General features: G+C 40.1%; 1 protein-coding gene across 1 annotated transcript in view; it reads left to right on the top strand.

Annotated features, from left to right (window-relative positions):
* Positions 1–23,982, top strand: part of LOC111838948 (roquin-1-like) — a 42,555-nt gene that overhangs the window by 3,452 nt on the left and 15,121 nt on the right. Inside the window, 12 exon segments of the mRNA XM_023802436.2 lie at positions 1,500–1,583; positions 3,637–4,049; positions 11,080–11,200; positions 11,397–11,636; positions 16,487–16,662; positions 16,750–16,950; positions 17,309–17,441; positions 19,970–20,088; positions 20,180–20,292; positions 20,387–20,680; positions 22,550–22,746; positions 23,566–23,981. Coding sequence (XP_023658204.2) covers positions 3,819–4,049; positions 11,080–11,200; positions 11,397–11,636; positions 16,487–16,662; positions 16,750–16,950; positions 17,309–17,441; positions 19,970–20,088; positions 20,180–20,292; positions 20,387–20,680; positions 22,550–22,746; positions 23,566–23,981 — 2,241 coding nt within the window. The 5' untranslated portion in view covers positions 1,500–1,583; positions 3,637–3,818.

Raw genomic sequence — 23,982 nt, 5'->3', positions numbered from 1 at the left:
TTCTCCAATAAGCAGAAATCATATTAGTACATACACCTATAGTCAGTCAGTCAGTCACTCACACACACACATTTGTATTCATATCAATGTGGGGACCGTCCATTCATTTCTATGGGGAAAGACCTTAATCCCAGCAATAACAACCTTAACCCCTATTCTACCCTAAGCTTAATCATAAGCAACCAAACAAAATACAACACATTTTTGATTGCATTTCTAAAATTGAGTCTTAGGGAGACTGAAAAAATGTCTCCACAAGGTAAAACGTTACAGGTATTTATCACATTGTGGGGAAATCTGGACAATCAGCACAGTGGCATGCTGGACTGATGTCAAATGTAAATAGTGTAAATAGCTGTGTATAATCAGCAAGTATTGTGTTGCATTTGTGCTGTACATTAATATGAGAAGTGTTAAATGCTAATTGGTGTGTGTGTACCCATCGTGTATCATGTGGGTAGTCAGGGTGGCCAGCATAGTGGGCAGTGTGTGTTGTCAGTGAGTGGCATACGTGCAGTTTAGCCATTTTGTGTTTTCCTGCATTTTGACTCAGCATCATATTGTGTGATCCTCATGTCTGGTACCCACACCACACTGGGGGTGGAAGTAGAGGAACTTAATTAGTAGGGAGATCAAACAGCTCCTAAGAAGCCACCACCAAAAGTGCACAACAAACCTGAGGAGACCTCCATGAACTGAGTGCTATGCCTTTCCAGAGTGACCCGACAGGGCTAACACCACCCAACTGCCTGAGAGACAGCACTATGACCAGGAGCGGCGTGACACAGGGACCTTCCTAAAGCTGCCTCACTACAACACATCAAAAGATGGACCGTGTTTGAAGTGTGGCCTGCACGTCTCCAAATGGAGGCCCAAAAAAGGCAGTAGGCATTTCAATCAGACTTTGAACTGAAGCTCGTTATATATAAGATGAAACTCTGTCAGAAGTACTAGGAAAAGATCTGCTTAGCTGTTTGCGCAGCTGTCTTTACCTCACCATTAGCTCGGGCATAGTGAGGGCTGGTTCTTATGTGGAATTGAAATTGCTACTGTACCGCGCTGCTTCAATTTTGGAACAATATGCCTAAAATTTAATCGGTTCCATTTCGGCACCCTGCAATGCTTCTGCAAAGTTTCGAAAAGAGCAGTCAATTAGTTTTTGAGTTATCCTCTTAATAAGCAAAGCATCTTTGGAGGCAGCGGACCGGTCCCAAAACCATACGTATTTCACGGAATCCGGGGCATATATTATGCCATTTGATGGCAATTGTACAAGACCATTTGGATACTTGTAATAAAACATTGGGAAATTTGTGTGAAACACTAAGGAATGATGTTCTGCTGTGCACAAGTGACATCATGGTGTTGGGATTACACTCGTCGTTTGCAAATGTTAATTGTCATTTGAAATATGTGCCAAAGAAATCGAGAAAAAATAATGCACAGTGTTGCATTTCCTCCTTTGATTTATGTGTGTCACTGGCGATGACTGGCGTCAGCGCTACACGGTCGACATGGCGACCGCGATGAGAAACACCGTCTCCCCAAAACAGCTGAAGATTGGTTAAGTTCAATCAGAGACTGTAAGTACCAGTTGACGTTTTGACATTTTTGCCATAAATAATATTAGTATTCTAACCTTAGGTTTATGGCCTACAAGCTAAAAAAGAAAACTATTTTCTTTAACCGACTGCTTAGTCCAATCCCTTATGGCCCCAATGCGGCTAACTGGGAACAATAGGGGCATTAGCTTCGTTTCTTATGCTTATTTATCCTTCGTTAGTTAACAGAAATCTTCGAGAAATAATTTTACGTAGATATTTTATATTTATCAATAGTTAGTAATTTGTTTCTCTGGAAAGTTGAGGTCTATTTTTTCTGTTTTTCATCAATAGCGTTGTTGGTTAGCTACAAAGATACAGCGACTGTTGAGCTGTGTAATTCTCGACGCGATTAGATAACTTTATACATAAATAAGTATAACCTGCTTGATACTTTTCCATTTATTTTAAAAACGTAGTTTACACGCATGTTGGTACTTACAGTTAGATGTCAGCTATTTTGCAGGAAAAGCTGCATATATCATTTCGCTGGCTTGGTTTAATTTCTTGCCTCCTGGGGCACGAATTAGCCTGATCTAGATTAAAGTTTATGTCCTTGCGAACAGTTAAAGGAAAATAAAAGCCTTGTTTTTTAATTATATATTTTCGTCATATGATGTGTTCTAAAATATTTACTCGATTTATTTTAATGTGTGTGATCGATACCATTTGGCCTACTTAGCTAGCTAGCTTTTGCAGAACAAGAGAACATATCCGGGAAACTGCAATATTTAACCCATTTAGTATATAATTTTAAAATATATCTTATAAAAAAGTCAAACTAACTAAAGGTCCATTGACAGGCTGAGTAGCGAGTACGTTATTTTCAGTTTGTGTGATTAGGCCTTAGGCTTTAGGAAACTAAATCTGCACTAACCTCCATTTGGCTTTTGTAATTAAACACGTCAGGGGATGTTGCTAATGTTATATAACAAATAGTATAATTTAATCTACATATTGTGTTGATATTAGCAAAACTATTTGTTACGTAATTTAAAAAAAAAACTGTATGAATATTTATAAGGTATTTCAATTCTTGTGTGTATTTATTAGGTAGATGTCGATGTAATTTCTGTGTTTGGTTTCCTAATTTTACGGTAATTGTGCATGGTTTTGTATAATAGCACGCATCGATAGTTTGGTAGCAAAATAACTAATCTAGATTTGTCATTTAGGACCCGTGTCGATATATGCCTGATGTCCTGAAAAATACATTAATTACTTCTATCGTTGCATTTGTTTGTATCCTGGTGAATTGGGCGTAGCTGACCTCAGGGTCGGTCATGATGTATCCAGGAATGCTCTGCTTTTTAAAATTACTCCGCTTGGTATAATATGCAGGTTAAAAAATGCACCTGTTCTTTGCTACATCCGAATTTAGTTGAGGACAGAGTGCTGTTTATTTTACAAAGTAAATGGTTTTAGGGTTTGCATCCCAAACCTAAAGGGCTTCATCATATTCAGTTCTTGAATATTCCACTGGAGCTTGTATGTCACTTTAAATATCACCAAAATGATTTTTTTTTCTGTGTGTTGTTTACCATCTGAAATCTAAACGATAGTGACAGCCACATTGCTGTAGTCCAGTGTTTTTCATAGAACGTTTGACACGTGGTGTTTCTCAAAACACTTGCTTAAATGTGCCTAAATCATGGGCCTGTATCACAAAGCAGGATTTCTTGTTTTGCCAGACTGGCCTAAATGTAAGTGAATGAAGATAAAGTCCATTTAAACTGGGGTATCTTAAATCTGGCAAATTATCCAGCTGAGTAAGAAATCCCACTTCATGATACAGGCACCATATGTTTTGGTAACTTTGAAAGCTTAGTTTAGGAAAACTTATCAAGCTAAGTTTTGTTTTGTTTGTTTTTTGTAAGCTGAAGAAGAATTAAGCAGTTTGCATGCGAATATGGGCTGACTGAAGCGTAGATTGTATACTGCAATTATATATTCAATTATACAAGTGTAGTACAATTAATGAATTTAACATGTGTCCATGCAATGGATGTACGATGACATTTCTTTTCTCTTTCAGGTTTATATTTCACACTACGTGATGAATGTCGACAATGTCAGAATATATCGAAAATCATTGATGTTTGGGAAGTTCTTAATTTTTTTTTGTGATTCCAGTGGAATCTGGATTTTTGTTTCTTGTTTTTAAAAAAAACAAAAGGCATACAGCTAAGAAGATTTATGTAGATTAATTTTGTTACAATGCCTGTACAAGCACCACAATGGACGGAGTTTCTGCTGTGCCCCATATGCACTCAAACTTTCGAGGACACCATCCGTAAGCCCATTAGCTTGGGCTGTGGCCACACTGTTTGCAAGATGTGCCTGAACAAGCTGCACCGCAAGGCATGTCCATTTGATCAGACCACAATCAACACTGACATCGAGCAGCTCCCAGTCAACTCTGCTCTCTTACAGCTTGTCAGTGGACAAGTAAGTTATGTTAATCTTACTTTATTGTCCTCTAATTCAATGTTTCCCAACCTGGTCCTTGAGGACCCCAGACAGTCCACATTTTTCTCCCTACCAGGAGCTGGGACTATCTGACAGGGAGCTTAGAAGGAGCAGAACATGGAATGTCTGGGGGTCCCCAAAGACTGGATTGGGAAACATTGCTAAAATAGACTTCTTTGGAGTTTTTATGACTAATGGCTTTGCTTCCATATTCAGATATTTTCTACACCTTCCACTACTCCTGCATTTTGCCATTTCTATTAAGTGACATAACTGGTAACTGAAAATGGCTAATGGTGTCAGTCAGTCACTTGGACAGCAGAAATGCTGAATCTCTATCTGTAATAGAGTTGTTTCTTCATTAGCCTTATTGAAGTTCTTAAAATTAAGTACTCTCAGCCTTCACCTTGACTATCTGTTTTGTGTGTTATTTGTCTGCTGCAGGGCACATTTGGACAGCCTGCTAAGGTGGTTAAAGAAATGAGTGTAGCAAATAAGTATTGTTCAGAGAAGTATTGTCTTGCTTGGCAAGTCAGTATTCATTGTTTCCACTTTAGATTTCTTTGTTTCGTTTTTAGATTTGTAAAAAAAGACTTCTTTAAATGTGTGTTGTTGCCAACTTAAATTTCAAACTCCAAATATATTACAAATTATGCTAATAATATATTAGAAATTAACCCTGGGGAACCCAGACCACCTTATCATTCTAGGAAAAATATGTCCATTGGCTAAAATGATCATACAGACCCAGTGAACTCAAAAACAGGTGTTTTGTAAAAATAACCCCTTCCCAGTCCATGTTATGAAATGTGCCATATACGACCCGCTGGACTGTTCATGCTGTTTCAATTTGTTAATTTCACCTATGAAATAAGGACAGAAAAGAAGGAAAAAACAAATCTTTGCAACATTCTCATTTTCAAAATGCATTTATTGAGTTTTCCTTTTTATCATTCACCATGTGCTGGCAATAAGACACATGCTTCAAACATGCCAACACATCAAGAAACAGGTCAAGTGAACAGACCTGCAAAAAGGTGTACTGCACACAGGAAGTTTAGTTGTGGTGGGTTGTAAGGTCTAGTGCATCACCTGTATTCCCTCTGTTTTTGTCTGAGGCTGATGCTGTGCACATGAAACATGATCATCACAGTTGCCAGAAAAGTTTCAAAACATCCAAAACCTAGTTGTACATGTTCTGTAACATCTAAACATTATAACTGATGATGCAAAATTTCTGCCACTTATCTATTCACAGCTTGACAGGTGAATCTTTGCAGCATGTACAGCAACAACCTCAAAACGCGTTGGGGGCCATATTTATTGTGGGAAAAAAATCTGGTTAATTCAGTCAGTAATCACTAAATGTCACTGTTACTGGGTCGTATATGGTACAATGGGCTGTAAAGCAAAAAAAAATTGTTAACTTTGATGAGTGGGTTGAATGTAAGGCAGAAATAAAAGGAAGGGTTGTATATGACCTTGTGAGTTCCCCAGGGTTATGATATTTTAGAAAATGGATAAATATACCAATTTTATTAAGTGAAATAAAAGCTATACACTAAGAGTGGTTACCCTGCCTTCCAGGACAAAAACATTAAATATTTTATGGTAGGGCTCTGAGATGTCACATTGCGATATAATCGCAATCCTATGACGCATGTGCCATTGATAACGGGTGAAACATTTACCCGGACTTCGTCTTTTTGGTACTATACAAACGTTTACCTACACCCACAAATTGGTAAGCAGATTGCGGCAAAAGTATTCATGAGATGTGTATTGTGATGCCAAAAAGTTAGTAATCTGTATAAATTCAGTGTTTACTTATTTTTATTAATTTCAGTAAACCACATACTACTGTTTTAATAAATCATGGAAGTGATAAGTACTGAAGTGGCGGTGAAGAAAGGGACAGCTCAACAGCCACATCTTTTAAAAGTTGAAGTGCACCCATATGATATTCGGAGCGGTATCAGTGCAGATCACTACCTATTAGACGGATCGGGTATTGGCCATATGTGACCGATCCACGTCCGATACTTACTTGTTTTTTTTTCAGACTGTTAAAAACTGAGCGCTCACATTTCTTGTATGATCGATTTGTACAATCAATTGCTCAACAGCTCTTTTCCATTTTATATGTGTTTTTGTGGCATTCAAGCTGAAAACTTAACTCTGCCATACGTTTTTTTTTTTTTGTCACTCAGTGGGTGTGAGTGCAGTGACTCCCTCCTGCTGTGATGTCATGCGCATATCCTTTGCAGTAGGGTGGAGTATAAGAACATCATATAAATGGATGACAATCTGGAAGTATTTTACGCTTTTAACAACTAGTAGCACAGCGATTTGCAATATTTGTTTAAAAAACAAAAAGAGTTTTGAGAGGTGGGAGTAGCATTGAGTGGAAAATCCCACTAAACAAAGTGCACAGAATTGTGGGAGACAATATGCAAAAATTGTGCAAGTAATATGCAAAAAGCAAAGGATGATTTTGGGAGTTGCTAGCAGCTTTTGATACAGGGGGGGCTGCTGTTGCGACAAAATGTAAGTGATGCTGTTGCCAGTGTAAGAGAAATTGTGGAGCATTTTAAGCGTTCACCTCTTGTGTATACTGTCTTGGAACATAAACGCTTCATAAGTGCTTCAAAACAAGATGTCCAAACAAGGTGGAACATTACATTATCTATGTTTCTAGTAGCCTAATTAAATATTTTTTTGGCATATATTTTTTCATTTGTATTTAGTGGTTTTAAAATATTAATATATAAAGTAGACATATTTCATATTTGTTATGTAAAAATATTTAAAAAGAGCTCTTATATAGGGCTGCCACTAACGGCTATTTTTCTATCGATTATTTTACCGATTCGTCAATTCATCTAAATGATTAATTTTCATCCAGAAAATCAAATGGACCATTTAATTTAATTTAAATAATTTTTTTTGACAACAATAAATTGTATGTTATTGCAGCGCTTTAGATAATGGAGGCTTCGGCACTATACGGATATTATTTTGGCCCACAATTCGATAAGCAAACTAGTAGTATGGCTAAAATAGTAATGAGATATGTATTGTGATGCCCAGAAGTTCGTAATCTGTATAAATTTGGGGTATCCTTATGCTTATTAAACTCTGTTAGCGGAATGCCCCGTGCTGCTGTTTTGGTAAGCTGTGGAAGTGATAATCACTGAAGTAGCGGTGAACCTAGAGTTAGCAACCACAATATCTTTTGAAAGAGAATATATTGTGGATAAACAAGGTACAAAGATCGTCTTGTGGCACTACTTTTTACCATTTGACTTTTTGCCAATAAATGCTGGGTCGAACATGGCAAATGATTGTATTCATGTGTGCATTTTAAGTGCTGCGTTGGCAAACAGTGATGGACTGCTTTTTTTACCCTCAGTAAAGTCATAGTGTTTCCTGAAAGTCCTATGTACACAAGGGCTTAATTTAGCGGTCGACCGATATGGGTTTTTCAATGGGTTTTTTTTTGAGTCAGGGTCAGCCGATGGCCGATATATGCTGCCGATTTTTTTTGGCCGATAATCGGACGTTTCCCCCTCTATTTGCATGGTAAAATATCACGCTAATACCAAACGATACACAAAATTTCTCAACTTAGCATTTATTGAATACTGACTTGTGTAAATATAAATATAAACAAATAACAAAAACACAATACAACTTGTAAAAACTTATAACAAACTTATAAACATTAAAAGTAGCAGCATCAGAATCTCTTTTAGTGCACAATATAACAGCAAACCCCTCATTTCTAAGGGAAGGAAAATTTGTAATCAATACAAAAAGCAATGTGCATGTTATCTTCAGTTTAAATCCCACATCCAGTTCCTGAGTCTTCCTCACCCCACCCATCCCTCACTGAAAGTTGTTAGTACTCCCAGGATTAGATTTTTCTTCAGCCATCAGACAGAAATTACTAAAACAGAAGAAAAAATGCAAGGCTAGCATTTTTATTATAGTGCCTTCATCTTCAATTCAATGTACAATTCCAGTATTCCATGCACATTAAAACAATTATACTCTAATACATTTTGAAAGAAAAAAAAAAAACACTAGTAACTAAGTGCATCATGGTATGATGAGTAGTGTACAAGGCCCGAAACCTTTCACTAACATGTTGTTTATGTTAGCAGACAGCTTACAAGCCAAATTTACAATCAGAATCTAGCGATCGCAGAAAATAAACTTTGTCGTATTACACAGCCTTGTATGCAAGGACAACGTAAGCCCCTAGTGATTGTGACGTTGTCGACGGATAAGCCCGTATAAAGGATAGACATGTTTAATGAGGAAACTAACTGCGCAAAGTCGTGCACTTTTTATCTAGATGTCTGACAAATTGTTCGAATCTCTGCTCTCAAATGCAAACAAGTTACACAGAAGGACCACTGTCAGAATCAGCTCAAGTGAATGGTAACCACCATTCACTTGGGGTCCGGGGTCCGCTGTTGTGGGCGATTCAGTCCCTGTATGAACGGAGCAGAAGCTTGGTCCGCATTGCCGGTAATAAGTCAGACATGTTCCCAGTGTAGGTTGGGCTCCGCCAGGGCTGCCCTTTGTCATCGGTCCTGTTTATAATATTTATGGACAGGATTTCTAGGCGCAGCCAGGGTGTTGAGGGTGTCCAGGTTTGTGGCCTCAGGATTGCCTCGCTGCTATTTGCAGACGATGTCGTCCTGTTGGGTTCATCTGCTGGGGATCTCCAGCGTGCTCTGGGGCGGTTCGCAGCCGAGTGCGAAGCGGCGGGGATGAGGATTAGCACCTCCAAGTCCGAGACCATGATTCTCAGCCAGAAACAGGTGGTTTGCCCTCTTCGGGTCAGGGAAGACGCACTGCCTCAAGTGGAGGAGTTTTAGTATCTCGGGGTCTTGTTCACAAGTGAGGGTAGGCGAGATCGGGAGCTGGATAGACGAATCGGAGCGGCGTCTACAGTTTTGCAGGCGCTTAACCAGTTCGTCGTGGTTAAGAAAGAACTGAGCCAAAAAGCAAAGCTCTCGATATATTGGTCCATCTTCGTCCCTACCCTCACCTATGGTCATGAGCTATGGGTAATAACCGAAAGAATGAGATCGCGAATACAGTCGGCCAAAATGAGGTTCCTCCGCAGGGTGTCTGGGCTCTCCCTTAGGGATAGGGTGAGAAGTTCAGATATCCGGGAGGGCCTCAGAGTAGAACCGCTGCTTCTCCACGTCGAAAGGAGCCAGTTGAGGTGGTTTGGACATCTGGTGCAGATGTCTCCTGGGCGGCTACCCGGAGAGGTTTTCCGTGCATGTCCTACAGGGAGGAGGCCCCGGGGCAGACCCAGGAGTCGCTGGAGGGATTATATCTCTCGGCTAGTCTGGGAATGCCTCGGCGTCCTCCCCGAGGAGCTGGTAGAGGTAGCTGGGGAGAGGGAAGTCTGGGTGTCTCTCCTGAAGCTGCTACCCCCGCGACCCGAACCCCGAAAATGCAGCAGATAATGGATGGATGAACAACGACACACAATCTGACATTTCGAGCCAAAAACTCTGTTTTCCATGTCTATATGTCGACGCTGAAAACAGTGTTTCTTAAAATCTTCACCCTGGATGGAGTTTTGCAAAAGCTCTGTTTTCAGTGACCTGAGATGCCATTTACGTGTGGACAAAAGCCCAAGACGTATAGAAAAAGGTATGTTTTAAAATATACCCGTGTACGTGTGGACAAGACATAAGCCTTACCGTTTTCTCCCAGGACTCTTCGAAAACCTCTGGCTGGGGTCCTGCACAAGGCAGCATGGGTCACGTGTTCCACAGCAACAATAACACTGGGCTGCCCGCAGACGTGCCTGTCTGTAAATCGGCGTACTACACTCTATCGGCCGATGCCGATACATTAAATAATTAATTAAATATCGGCCCAATATATCAGTCGACGTCTAGTTTAATTAGCAGAAAACAATCAAACATCAATTAGTTATCATGTGACTGTTAATTTAAATAAAATAATAAAAATAAAACAATTCCAGTAAGAAAAAAACAATAGGGATTGTGCAGCTGAAGCTGTTTGGACCCCTGATAAGACCTTTCTGTAAACAATCTCTGACCTTGAAATAGGTATTTCATTTATAGCTCAGCAATGGAATCAATATTTTTCTGCACCACGAATGTAACGTTTTCCTTGGGTTTCACATCTTTGCTGTTTGTGGGTGTATACACAGTGGCCTTGCGCCACTTCTGTTTGGAAAGCATGACTAGCACGCGAGGAGCACAGCACTTCTGATTGGTGAGAATCACTGTCACACAAGCAGGACAGCATGAATTTGCAAAACTGTTCTCATGACCGTTTTAATCCTTGGGTCAGACGTGCTGTAAAATGCACATCCTAAATCGCAGCCTTTGTGATTTGCTAATCACGTTGTTTCAAATAGTGATTTTGATTTGAAATGGATAAATCGTTCAGGCCTAGCCCTTATTGTGTTTTTTTCCTTTTCATTTGTAATACCTTTTAAGGAAAGATTGTAAAAGGTTGAATGCCCTGTCACATGTAGTACAATATATCATATCAGTAACTATTGGAAAAGAGGTTCTTCTTGACTTTGTTCAGAATGTTTTGATATGATTTAAGTTGAGACTGTGATTTGTGAATATCAGTGTTTCTACTACATTTGTTGATACTCTGGATTGAGTGCCTGCTAAGTCAGTTTAGAAATAAAATAGCCATGAGATCATGTATTAGTTCCTCTGAGTTTCCAAAATAAAACCAAAGTGAATAATGTATTTTTCTATACACTTTCTCTAAAGTAAGCATTGAATATGTATAAACTTGATTGAGGTAGTGTGAGTGGTTAGTTAGGTTATTTGCAAATCAGCTACATTATACTTTTTTTACCTGTTGCTCATTGCAAGTAAATGAACTGGTGGGAAAGTATGGCCTTTGTGTGTTTTAATGACAGAGCCAATTTCTCATTTCTCAATTGCAAATCAGACTTTTACGAAATTATTTCCTTTGTTCACAGGTTCCTGTGCAACAGCCCATTACCTTCTTGATTGGTGCAGAAGAGACAAAGCACTATCATGAAGCCCGCAAGTGTGTAGAGGAGCTGGCGCTCTACCTTAAACCCCTTAGCAGCACCAGAGGTAATACATAAGCACTATATTGTAATGCAAGAACAATTCTTTATTTATCATGTACGAATCTGCTGAAAGGAATCCATTGCTTCAGCTCTTTCACCACTTTCAGTGTGTTTAAGGTGGTCTGAAACTTTTTGCTAATGTATGAAAAGCTGTTCGGTATCTCATTTGACCTCTGCCCCTTTCCCCTGTCTGTGCTTAGTTGTGACTCTGAGCAGTGTGTCGCAGAGCATGCTTAGCCGGCCCATGCAGCGCAAGCTGGTCACCCTCGTGCACTGCCAGCTCGTCGAGGAGGAGGGTCGTGTCAGGGCCATGAGGGCTGCCCGGTCCCTGGGGGAGCGCACTGTCACTGAGCTCATCCTGCAGCATCAGAACCCTCAGCAGCTCTCCTCTAACCTGTGGGCTGCGGTGCGGGCACGGGGTTGCCAGTTCCTGGGTCCGGGTAAGACAATGGGCGAGTTGTTCTATTCCCTGGCTTTCAGGGAATACATATGGTTTTAACACCGGCCACTGCCACCACACCGACACTTTTTGGTATTTGAGTCAATAATTTGAAAACCATTTGACAGAGTTTTCAAACTCTGCAAAGGCATTGAATAAGTGAAGATCTAAAACCTATAAAATTTTGAGACCAATTGGCCCAAAATTGAAGCAGTGCCACATAGTGATCTCAAAAAAGGCGGTTTTGACACATGATTTCTTTACGATAACTCAAAGTTTTTGATGGATGCGACTAGGGCTGCAACAACTAATCGATTTAATCGATTAAAATCGATTATTAAAATAGTTGCCAACTAATTTAATAATCGATTAGTTGGGTCTACGTTATTATACACATAAGTAGAGTGGCAACCTCCTAATTTGGGAGCAGTAAGCTAACCAAAGCCGCGGTGGCAGTAAAGTACCATTAAGCTGGATGCCGACCGCCATAAAAGAAAAAAGTAAATGCACATAAACGCCATTTACGCACCTTTTAAATTTACAAAACAGCTTTTACTCACCTTTTTTAAGATCACTAATGTCAATGATATAGTTATCCACCGTTTTTACTGCTGTGCATATAGTTTACCCACCTTAAATTTCTTGTTACCACTACACCACTGCTTCATTTCTTCACGATAGAAATTTATAGTAATATCAAATGTTGTAGTATTCAAGACCAGTTTTTGAAGGTTTCGATCTTGTCTTTGAAGCAGCCGTATTTGTACTCGTTCTTGTCAAGGACTCGGGATTTTATTTCGAGACCATAACTCTGAGAATATTCTTATTAATGAGCAGTTTACTGTCGGATTGGATAACTAATAACTGCAACCAATGGCGTTACTGCCGGCCGCGTTACCCGCCCCGTCCCTTCACACACGCACATGTGTTTAAATGAACGCAGGGGAAGTCGTGGTTGTCAACACAATCAGCTATTATGGGGCTAGAAATGCGGCTACATACTGTATACCACAACGTGTTTACCCTACCATTCTATTAGGTGGGCGCCCCAAGTTAATTTTATTTAATTTCATTTTCTATATAGCTCCAGATCGCAACAGAAGTCATTTAAAGGCTACCTTTCCGATAGAACAGGTTTATATCTTGTCCTTTTATTAAACAAACTAAATAGCCTTATGTTATTTATCTTATTTACAGTTCATCACTGTAGTATGCTGAAACAACCGGACACGTTTTAAAACAAAATTTGCCGCCTGCCGTTCACGGGTTTTTCGTCACCAATCGTCTTATTTGCGTTGCTCAGTAATTTTTAGCGTAATTTATTTCTTCGCAATAAATGTTTACTTTATTTGTCCGTAATAAATGCAGACAGACTCGCTGGCGTGCTCTCTCCCCCTGTCATATATGTGTATCAACATTAAATAACATTAGACAATTATTTAATAATATTCTTAGTAGCAGCAGCGGTAGTCTGTGCTTTTACATTAAAAAACTGGAGTACTGAATACATTATCTAAAGCACCATGCTGGTTGCACTTTATAAAACAAGATTTTGTGTATTTCATTACGTTGATTCAGCTGCTACAAATTATAAAAAAAATTTGTATACTCTTAATGTAGCATACATTTGTTTTTTATGTGAGTTGCTGGAAACAACTTTTGTACAAAGACAGACTGGGTTATTAAAAATTGCTGGAAATCAAATTGTTTTTTGCCCCCCCCATCCGATTAATCGATTAATCGGAAAAGTAATCGACAGATTAATCGATTATCAAAATAATCGTTAGTTGCAGCCCTAGATGCGACGTTTTCAAGGTTTGTAAAGGCATTATATGGATGCCAAAGTGGAACTGTTTAAATTTTGAGACAGATTTCCCCAAAACTGAAACAATGCTGCTTAATGGTAGCAAAGGGAAGGGTGAAAGCAAATGACATTTAACCTTGTGAATGTGAGAAGTTTAAACCATTTGATGGGCCTTATTATGGCTTCATAAAACATATATACCTGGTTTGATTTTTTAGAGAAATTGCCTTCAAAAATGAAATGACAGTCCTGTGTGAGAGCAGAGTAAGGAAACAGCAGCTGTAGAAGGTGCTTGGTCTTGAAGTAAAGTATTTTATGGCACATTGTAAGGGGTAACAAACTGGAAGTGATCAAATTTCGAGACCAATCGCTTCAGAACTGGAGCAGCACTACATAGTGATAGCAAAAAAGGGTAGTTTCAGACATTTAGCACAATAACTCAAAAAGTATTTGACATCTTTTTCAACCTTTGCAGACATGTGAGGCTGAAGATAAAAGCGGGGAGAGAGATTAACCACATGTAACCATTCAAAACATGAATTGAGCCGTCAAGCAAGAGCTGCCAATATTCCTTGTTATTTGATGGGCAAGGAATTGGTATACTCTAAGTGAATGAACCAAGTGTTAAAATGCTCTAATTTGTAAATACTGTTCTTGTTGATTGTACCTAATCCTTTAAATCCACTGTAAATAAGACCGTTATTTTTTTATTCAGTTTTTTGGCATCCATTCCATATATTGCGCAATAACCCAATGTTGAAAAATGCTAAAGTACGATTTCGTATTACATCTCTCACTCTCCTGTAGCTCAACAGATAAAGCAGAGCTCATGATTTCAAATCCCACTAAACTTGCAACCTCTTCCCACTATCATACACCTTTTTAGAAAAGGTGCCTGTTAAATATAGACATTACATGTATGTTGTGCGCACAAAAGAAAAAAAAATACTGACCTCTGTTATATTCACACTTAATGTATTCAATATGTAGTGTCTGTTTTACACACACACAAGATATAAATAACTTCATAATGGATTATAATGGTCAGTGTTAGCCATTATGATGCATTATGAAGGTATTGTGCATTATACAACCCCTGGCATAAATTATGGAATCACCAGTCTTGGAGAATGTTCATTCAGTTGTTTGATTTTCTAGAAAAAAGCAGATCACAGACAAGACACAAAACTAAGTGAATTTCAAATGGCAACTTTCTAGCTTTAGAAAACATTAAAGGAAATCAAGAAAACAACTAGTTATTCAGTAAACGTCTCCTTTTTTAGACCAAGCAGAGGGAAATAATTATGGAATCATTCAATTCCAAGGAAAATAATATGGAATCACCCTGTCAATTTCCTTCCCCACCTGCACCAGATCTTCTTGTTAATCTGTAGTTAAAAAGGAGTGATCACCCCTTGAGAGCTGTTGCACCAAGTGGACTGACATGTATCATGGCTCCAACACGAGAGATGTCAATTGAAACAAAGGAGAGGATAATCAAACTCCTTAAAGAGGACAAATCATCACGTGATGTTGCAAAAGATGTAGGTTGTTCCCAGTCAGCGGTGTCTAAAATCTGGACCAAGTACAAACAGCATGGGAAGGTTGTTAAAGGCAAGCATACTGGTAGACCAAGGAAGACATCAAAGCGTCAAGACAGAAAACTTAAGGCAATATGTCTTGACAACAGAAAATGCACAACAAAACAAATGGGGAACAAATGGAAAGAAACTGGAGTGAACGTCTGTGACCGAACTGTGAGAAATCGCCTAAAGGAAATGGGATTTACATACAGAAAAGCTAAACGTAAACCACAATTAACACCTAAACATAAAAGAACAAGGTTACAGTGGGCTAAGGAAAAGCAATCTTGGACTGTGGATGACTGGATGAAAGTCATATTCAGTGATGAATCGCGTATCTGCATTGGGCAAGGTGATGATGCTGGAACTTTCATTTGGTGCCGTTCCAATGAGATTTATGAAGACAACTGCCTGAAGAAAACATGCAAATTTCCTCAGTCATTGATGATATGGGGCTGCATGTCAGGTAAAGGCATTGGGGAGATGGCAATCATTATATCTTCAATAAATGCACAAGTTTATATTGACATTTTGGACACTTTTCTTATTCCATCAATTGAAAGGATGTTTGGGGATGATGACATCATTTTTCAAGATGATAATGCATCTTGTCATAGAGCAAAAACTGTAAAGAAATTCCTTGAAGAAAGACACATAAGGTCAATGTCATGGCCTGCAAATAGCCCGGATCTCAATCCAATTGAAAATCTGTGGTGGAAGTTGAAGAAAATGGTTCATGCCAAAGCTCCAACCTGCAAAACTGATCTGGCAACTGCAATTAGAGACAGTTGGAGCCAGATTGATGATGAGTACTGTTTGTCACTCATTAAGTCCATGCCTCAGAGACTGCGAGCCGTTATAAAAGCCAGGGGTGGTGCAACAAAGTACTAGGGGTGTGTTGCGGTCTTTTTTGGTTTGTTTATTTTCAATGATTCCATAATTTTTTCCTTGGAATTAAGTGATTCCATATTTTTTTCCCTTTGCTTGGTCTAAAAAAGGCAACTCTTACTGACTAAATATGTTTCTTTCTTGATTTCTTTTAATGTTTCGTAAAGCTGGAAAGTTGCCATTTGACCTTAACTTAGTTTTGTGTCTTGTCTGTGATCTGCTTTTTGTCTAAAAAATAAAACAACTGAATGAACATCCTCCAAGACTGGTGATTCCATAATTTATGCCAGGGGTTGTAGATAAACTTTATAGAGCATTCATAATGCATAATACACATGGCTATAATATATTATTAGGGCTGTTTACCGAACTTAGGTACTTTTGTGGTACCAACCAAAATGCTCCAATCCGATCGAGGATCAAAAAAATTAATTTTCATTGTACAAGTTCCTGAGTGTGGGCCGAGTATGGATGGCTGGGAATACAATGCTGCCATTTCTGACAGCACAGAATCTGGTTCAACCCAAATGCTGAAGGTGGAAGAACTAAAATATGGCTTCTGCTTCCCTTTTTCAGCAATGCAGGAAGAGGCTTTGAAGCTGGTCTTACTAGCACTTGAAGACGGTTCCGCTCTATCCCGTAAAGTCCTCGTGCTCTTTGTGGTGCAGAGACTGGAGCCCCGTTTTCCCCAAGCATCTAAAACTAGTATCGGACATGTAGTGCAGCTTCTTTACCGGGCCTCTTGCTTTAAGGTATATTTCTCTTCTTTCCAGAATATATCAGTTGTAACACTAAGCTTTGATAACAGACCCCTGTGAAAACATCTCTTCTGATGTCAGGTGACAAAGCGAGACGAGGACTCATCTCTGATGCAACTCAAAGAAGAGTTCCGCACATATGAGGCCCTGAGACGAGAACATGACTCGCAGATTGTGCAGATTGCAATGGAGGGGGGTCTGCGCATCGCCCCTGACCAGTGGTCCTCCTTGCTCTATGGGGATCAGTCCCACAAATCACACATGCAGTCTATCATTGATAAGGTACGTATTATCAGACTGTTTTCCATTATACTATATAGCCAGCTTCCCAGACATAAATTACTGATTAGTGTAATATTTGAGTCACGTGAATTAATCATAAAATGTTCTGAGATCATTCAGCAGATCCATTAAACTTAGACTAGTAATTACTATGCCTAGTAATTTAAATTTATCTTTCAGAGGTATAGTGGTAGAATGTCAGCAGGTGGACTATATGGAATTTTGTTAATTTCCAATGCATGAATAATGTGTTTCTAAATGATAAAGGGTGAAATCAAACAAGTAGGAAATAAACAGCAACATACTCATATCAAAGCTGTAGAAAGGCTGTTTAATAATGGTTGCATGCCTACTTTAGCTGCAGACTCCAGCGTCATTTGCGCAGAGTGTGCAGGAGCTGACCATCGCCCTGCAGAGGACAGGGGACCCTGCAAATCTCAACCGACTGAGACCTCATCTAGAGCTCTTGGCCAACATTGACCCTAGTCCAGGTTGGGATAATTCTGTGAAGTGCTAATGATAGGTGAAAGGAAGTTTTGGGCCTCATGGTGGGCTTAATAAATACCTGGTTTGTTCATTAAACAAATGACAAGAAGGTCTTTTCTCCCTGCGTGCGTGGAAACAAAGCATTCACAGGCTGTTAACTTACGGCTAGAGTAGCGATTGTCAAACTCTGGGGTGTGCCCTCCCATGCAGTGCAGCACCATAAATCCCAGTTTGAGAGTGTGTCTAGCAGAACCAGAACATGTGAGCGAAATGGAGAATTGACCATTTCCGCTTATCGCATATGGTGCAGTATGCTCCCCCGCTCACAGCCACTGCAGACCACTCCGCTCATTATCACTCCCCCCTCGTCAATTTTCACCCTGCTCCAATGAAATTGTTCACTGCTCGCTAGAGAAAAAAAAGCACTCTGCATTGTATTTCAATTGTATCTTTAACTGTAGCCTGGCATCAAAATAACTGAGCAGCCAGATCCACATTCAAGCAGAAATTATTTATTTCAAGATCTGAACGGGTTGCCAACTTTAGTTAGTTGGCTGGCGTGCGATTTTCAATTTGAGACAATACACACACATTTACATGTATGTAATAGTATTGTTACCTTAAAAATAGATTGTTGGGTTTGCCAACTCCCCCAATGCTTTTGATGCAGCTAATTTTAGGATTATAATTAAATAGCATAGATTTGCTGACATGCGAGATTCATGAGATTCAGGAACCCTGGGAAAGTGGAGCAAGATGAAATGAGAGATAAAGGGATGCTCCAGCTTTTTCAAAATATGACGCTCAACGCTTGCTCCCGCTTTGGCCAAAATCCTTCCGTTCCAACATCGCTCTGCTCAAATGCTCTGAGTTATATAAAAAATATGTTTTTCAAGTGGGAGCATTAGCAAACAGTGCTTTTTTTCCTTTCAGACAGTGAAACAAACTTGAAGTAAAACATGGACATATATATTACCTATTTAAAAAAATTGTACTGGTAGGGTGGGTACAATTGGGGGGTGGGGGGCAAGGGATGGCAGATGAAAGGTCAACTGCTTCCAAAGGGGGGCATGACAGAAAAAGTTTGAGAACCACTGTGCAACAGTGTGCAGGGATTTAACTTTCTAAATGTTATGCATATTCAAATGACATATACATGTGTTCATATAAAATGGATGTTTATTTTCTCATGAAATAAATGTGAATAATTAAATGCGATTCAGTTGAATAATATACAGGGATCCAGACTAATTTTTCCAGTGGTAGAACTGGGCTCCCAACTTTATTAGTTGGTCACACCAGCATTTAGTTGCACCCTTATTTTTAGGTTGAAAGTGGTATTATTTCTTTTTTGCTGGCTCAGTCTCCCTCTCTGTAGCTGCCCTCACATCATCACTTGTGTCTGTCTCAGGACTAGGGTTGGGCTGGCGGACAATGCATTAATCCATTGCTGATGGCTGACAAACATCGGGATGTAGAGCCAGTATCTCAATCCCTCAGGCCCCCTATCCACCACCCCCACCAGTGTGTCTGTCGGCACAACCATAAAAATGATTTTTAAGTATACCTGGTGTACACCTGCCTCAGTAAACCCTTTTTCACCGTTTCTCACCCTGCACATTTAACTGAGAATATTTTATGTTAAAAATAAAATCAGTGAATTATTAATATTGTAATGACTAGAGGAAACATTTGTTGATTAATCCATCCTGGTTGTTATAATCTTAATTTTCCACATTGTATTTGAGTGGCCCTAATTTAGACCTGACGGGACTTAAGCGACTTCAAATACATTCATTAATTACATTTTTCTGCTTAGTTAATAATAGCCATAAAAGACAAATGCAATGTTACAATAAATTGAAATAAAAGAATGAATTTGTCCCTGATCACACCTTTATTTAGAAAAACAGAACAGCACACTTTTTAAGCTACTGTACCTTTTTTTAGCGACCAAGTCTATCGACACCATTACAATATCACTATGACTAGTAAGAATAGGTGCAAGTCTCCAACAGTGTGCTTCAGTACTTAAACTTGGGATTTGAGTGCACAAGTGCATTTACTAACATACTCAAAATAATTTTATGTACGCGATTTGAAACACGATAGGTTATACGATAGGTTAAACGCATTGAGCCAGTGAAGAAGGGAAAAAAAAACTTTCACCAAGTGAAATTTTAACTTGCACACTCAATAAATGGTTGCAGTATGTGACCATGTTACAGTTTGGAGCCATGGTATATGCATTTTTTTTTAAAACCACAGTGATAAACGGTTACCTAAGTTACTGTATCTCTTGTGATGTGGGTATAGTGGTAGAAGGAAAAAATTGTTTGTGCTGGACAATTACATTTTATTTAATCTTAAATCTGATTTATACTGGCTAACACCAACTGTCACTTTAACATTCTACCTAATAACACGCATGGAATTTTTAGCTACATTTTTCTGAGACCGTACTTGCTGTTTACCAGCAGTGGAATCTGGCATGGTTTATTAATTCTTCTTTTTCTTTGTTGTATTTTCCCAGATGCTCCCCCACCCACTTGGGATCAGCTGGAGAATGGCCTGGTGGCAGTAAAGACCGTGGTCCATGGCTTGGTAGATTTCATCCAGAACCACAGCAAGAAGGGCACTGAGCAGCAGCAGGTTAGTGGTTCTCCTGCAGGGCAGTTGTTGTTCTCAGACCTTTTGGATCCTCTGTGGATCAGCATGTCCAATCTTTCTTGCCTATCCGCAGCCTCCACAACACAGCAAGTATAAGACATATATGTGCCGGGATATGAAGCAGAAAGGTGGCTGTCCCCGAGGTGCTAGCTGTACGTTTGCCCACTCTCAGGACGAGCTGGAGAAGTGAGTGTGGCTTACTATAACATGGAGGGGAATTGTTAGGCCCTTCATCTTGAGGCTGTCCTTGATGTATATTTTTTTTGTCTCCAATCCATAGATACCGGAAGATGAACAAACGCCTGACAGCCCGCCGGCAGCTCAGCCAGTCACTGACTCAGCTGAACGAAGTGGGCCACCCCTGTTCTCCTGGCCTGCTGCCTGATGATGGCAGTCTGATAGACACCGTTGCCCACAAGGCCTCCTCGGTAACCAATGGTATTGTGGCTGCTGGATCTGGCTCTTCCTTGAACCAGCTCATTTCCCGTGGCACTGACTCAGCATACGATTCCACCCGAAAACCTGCGAAGCTGGACTCGGTGAGCCTGAGTGCTCCAGGATCACCGCCTGACTCGTAAGTAGGAGAAACGTCAGTGTCCACCATCCTCTTATGTCAGGGATCTCACTGGTCATGGTATTTCTGGAATATCTTTTAACAAGTCTATTTCAGATATAGAAAGTCAGGGGATTTGATAATTTTTTGGTCTAAGTCATGGAAAATCATGTTTGTTGCCATTCAACAAAATATAATATTTTCTGTGCAGTATCTTTTATTATTGGGTTATTTCTCATATTGTGTGAGTGTTATTGGTTACTTGATTTTTTTTGGCAATCCATTTATACCATCCTGGCCCATGAAAAACTGGCAATCACTTCAGTCAAGATATGCAGTGCCCTCTACCTGCTAACAAAGGTACACATGTCAGGAAAATGTACATTTTGAGTGCTTTGGTTGTAAAAAAAAAAAATAAAGACTTCAAAGACTGGGTGTAAATAGTAGATCATAGAAAAGCTAAAATTAAGGTTTGTAAAACTGCTATTGATCTATAAAATATGGGAAAGAGAGCCATTTGCAGCCACACAAATGGTAATTAATGGTTTAAAACACTGTTTGATTCATATACTGTGTGGCACATTTATGAAAAATTAAAAAATGATTGAAGAGAAGAAAAGCAAATGGGAACTGGTCACAAAAAGACATTCGTCTTCCGCTACATGGAAAACCTCTGTATTCATAGAGACGAGATTGCACAAAATCAAGTGATTTGCTGGGACAGGTCTGTGGCTTGGCAATATCACCAACTTATTTGACAGACTTTGTTGGTAGATAAGTTCTATTTGGCTATATAGTTAATTTTAAGCACTTAAATATCGCAAAAGCTTTAATATTTCAATGTGAACTTTTTCCAGTATTGTTCAACCCTGCTGAAAAACACACAATACGCTCACAAAAAATATATATTGTTATGTACCGTTTTATGTAAGATGATGTGGCTAAGTGACAGGGTTGTAACCTTAGTTTTAGCAGCGATTATTTTGACATAAAATAATCAGACAGAAAATAAATTACGTGAAATGATTTAAGTCAAAGTGATGATAAAGATAGGCTAGGCTACTCCAAGAGGCTAAATGGCACATATCTATGGCTAACCTCGCATTATTGGGTCCATCAAACCTGAATGTCTTCTAAGATGTATTTGCATGCTGTAGTGATATGTTACAGTATGCTTCGCAATACTGACAGATGACAGATTTTCATTCACTCTTAATGTGAATTTCGTCCATGTCGGTTTTTGCCCTTTATTTGGACCCTGATCTGCTATGTCCCATCTTCCTTCTGCCATATTGTTGAGTAATCCAGAAGGAAAATTTTAATCCATGTTTTTTAATAATTAGGTAAATTGAGTTTTATTGAGTAATCGTGACGACTCTTCTGCACACGTCTGCTCATACACAATAGTGCTATACCACACTTATGCATGTCAATCCCTTAACAAAACTGGACTGTTTGCAGCTAGGCAAATATATTAGAAGTCACAAAGCTGACCAACTGGATTACAGTAACCTCAGTTGATATTTAAAAGCTGATATTCAACTCTTGATTATAAAAATTTAAAAAGAGACCTTGAAGTATCGTGGTAAGGAATCAGGTTTTTTCCCCTCCCATCCCTAGTGTGGGAGAGAACTGCAGCTGGAGGAAGCCTGAACATCACAGGGAGACCTTACAAATTACACATATACAAACTAATCGAGAATCAAACCCATGACGAGGGGGTCTGAGAAAAGAGTATTACCTCCTGAGCCTCAATGCCATCCAGTCAGATCATTGCATTTTGCAAAACTCTTTCTGAATTGTACTACACATCTAATGAGAATCTCTAATAAGATGAAGCCCTGAAAACTTTGTGTCTTTTTAAAGAGACTGCTCTTTGTCATTATGCAGGCTGGACACCGTTCCCAAATCTGCGATGGTCGGGACTCCTCATACAATATCCCATGCCAGGATACGTGACCACCCCATGACAAAACAGATGCCTTTGGTCCCCAGGGGACCCCAGATATACCCTCCACAGCAGCTTGACATGTTCTACCCAGAGCCAAGGCCGCCTGTCTCAGTATCGCAGTATGAGTATCCAGCAGGTATTGTCTATCACTATCATCTCCTGTGACACGGAATGTTGCAGTTTGTCAGAATCTATTGGCAGATAATAAACTCAGAGCAAAAAAGTCCTTTATTTTTATGAATAGAGATGACTATATTAGCATGTTTTAATGTAGGGAAGTGCGTGCGTGCGTGCGTGCGTGCGTGCGTGCGTGCGTGCGTGCGTGCGTGCGTGCGTGCGTGCGTGCGTGCGTGCGTGCGTGCGTGCGTGCGTGCGTGCGTGCGTGCGTGCGTGCGTGCGTGCGTGCGTGCGTGCGTGCGTGCGTGCGTGCGTGCGTGCGTGCGTGCGTGCGTGCGTGCGTGCGTGCGTGCGTGCGTGCGTGCGTGCGTGCGTGCGTGCGTGCGTGCGTGCGTGCGTGCGTGCGTGCGTGCGTGCGTGCGAGCGAGCGAGCGAGCGATAGTTACCATTATTCACTTCTCATGGGGGTAGTCATGCTTTGTTTTTCAGTGTATATGTTAAAAATATCTGGAATAAATGTGATGTATCCTATAAGCAAGCAGAAGTACGCAATTAAAGTATTTAAAAATGTATATATGCACTCAGTGGCTACTTTGTAATCTCGCTAGTACCAGCTATGACCCCCTTTTACCTCCAGAACTGCTTTGAGGATGGACATGTGTGTTCAGAGAAGTCTTTCTGCATGCTGTTATTCCACTGAACTGTTGCATTGTGGCCTTCCTGCCATTACCTTGGCCTATTGACCCAAAAGATTTTCCAGTCCAAAGAAAACAAGTATTAAAACATCCATTCATTCCTACAGCATATCTGATAATAGGCTTGTTGCTCTTTTAACCAGGTAATCCATATGGTTACCAGCCACCGCAGTTCGTCCAAGCCCGCTATATCCGCAATCCTCCACCTCCTGTGGATTCAGGCCTCCCCCCTTACCAGGACCCTTACCAGAGCTACAGTGCCGAGCGTCAGTACTCCAGCACACAGGGCCCCCAGTTCCCTGCGGTGGCACAGCAAGTGTACCCTCCTCACTACGATGGCCGTCGTCATGCTCCCTATGCGGCCCCTCCTCCGCTGCAGCCCTTCCCTGCACATGACGACTTGGTAAGAATCAGTCCTGTTCCTGTTGATGTATCTCTGCAAGCCCCGCTTCCAGCAGCAGCATCCCAGCATCACTCAGAATCTTCTCGGGACCGATTCCCTCCTGAAGGCTACTGCCCTGCCGGTGCTCAACATTCTCAGGCGAGAACCTACTCCAGGG

This window comes from Paramormyrops kingsleyae, chromosome 21 (assembly GCF_048594095.1).
Source record: "Paramormyrops kingsleyae isolate MSU_618 chromosome 21, PKINGS_0.4, whole genome shotgun sequence".
In the NCBI taxonomy this organism is placed as follows: domain Eukaryota; kingdom Metazoa; phylum Chordata; class Actinopteri; order Osteoglossiformes; family Mormyridae; genus Paramormyrops; species Paramormyrops kingsleyae.
The sequence above is the reverse complement of the archived record's forward strand: the minus strand, read 5'-3'. Positions and strand labels throughout refer to the sequence as shown.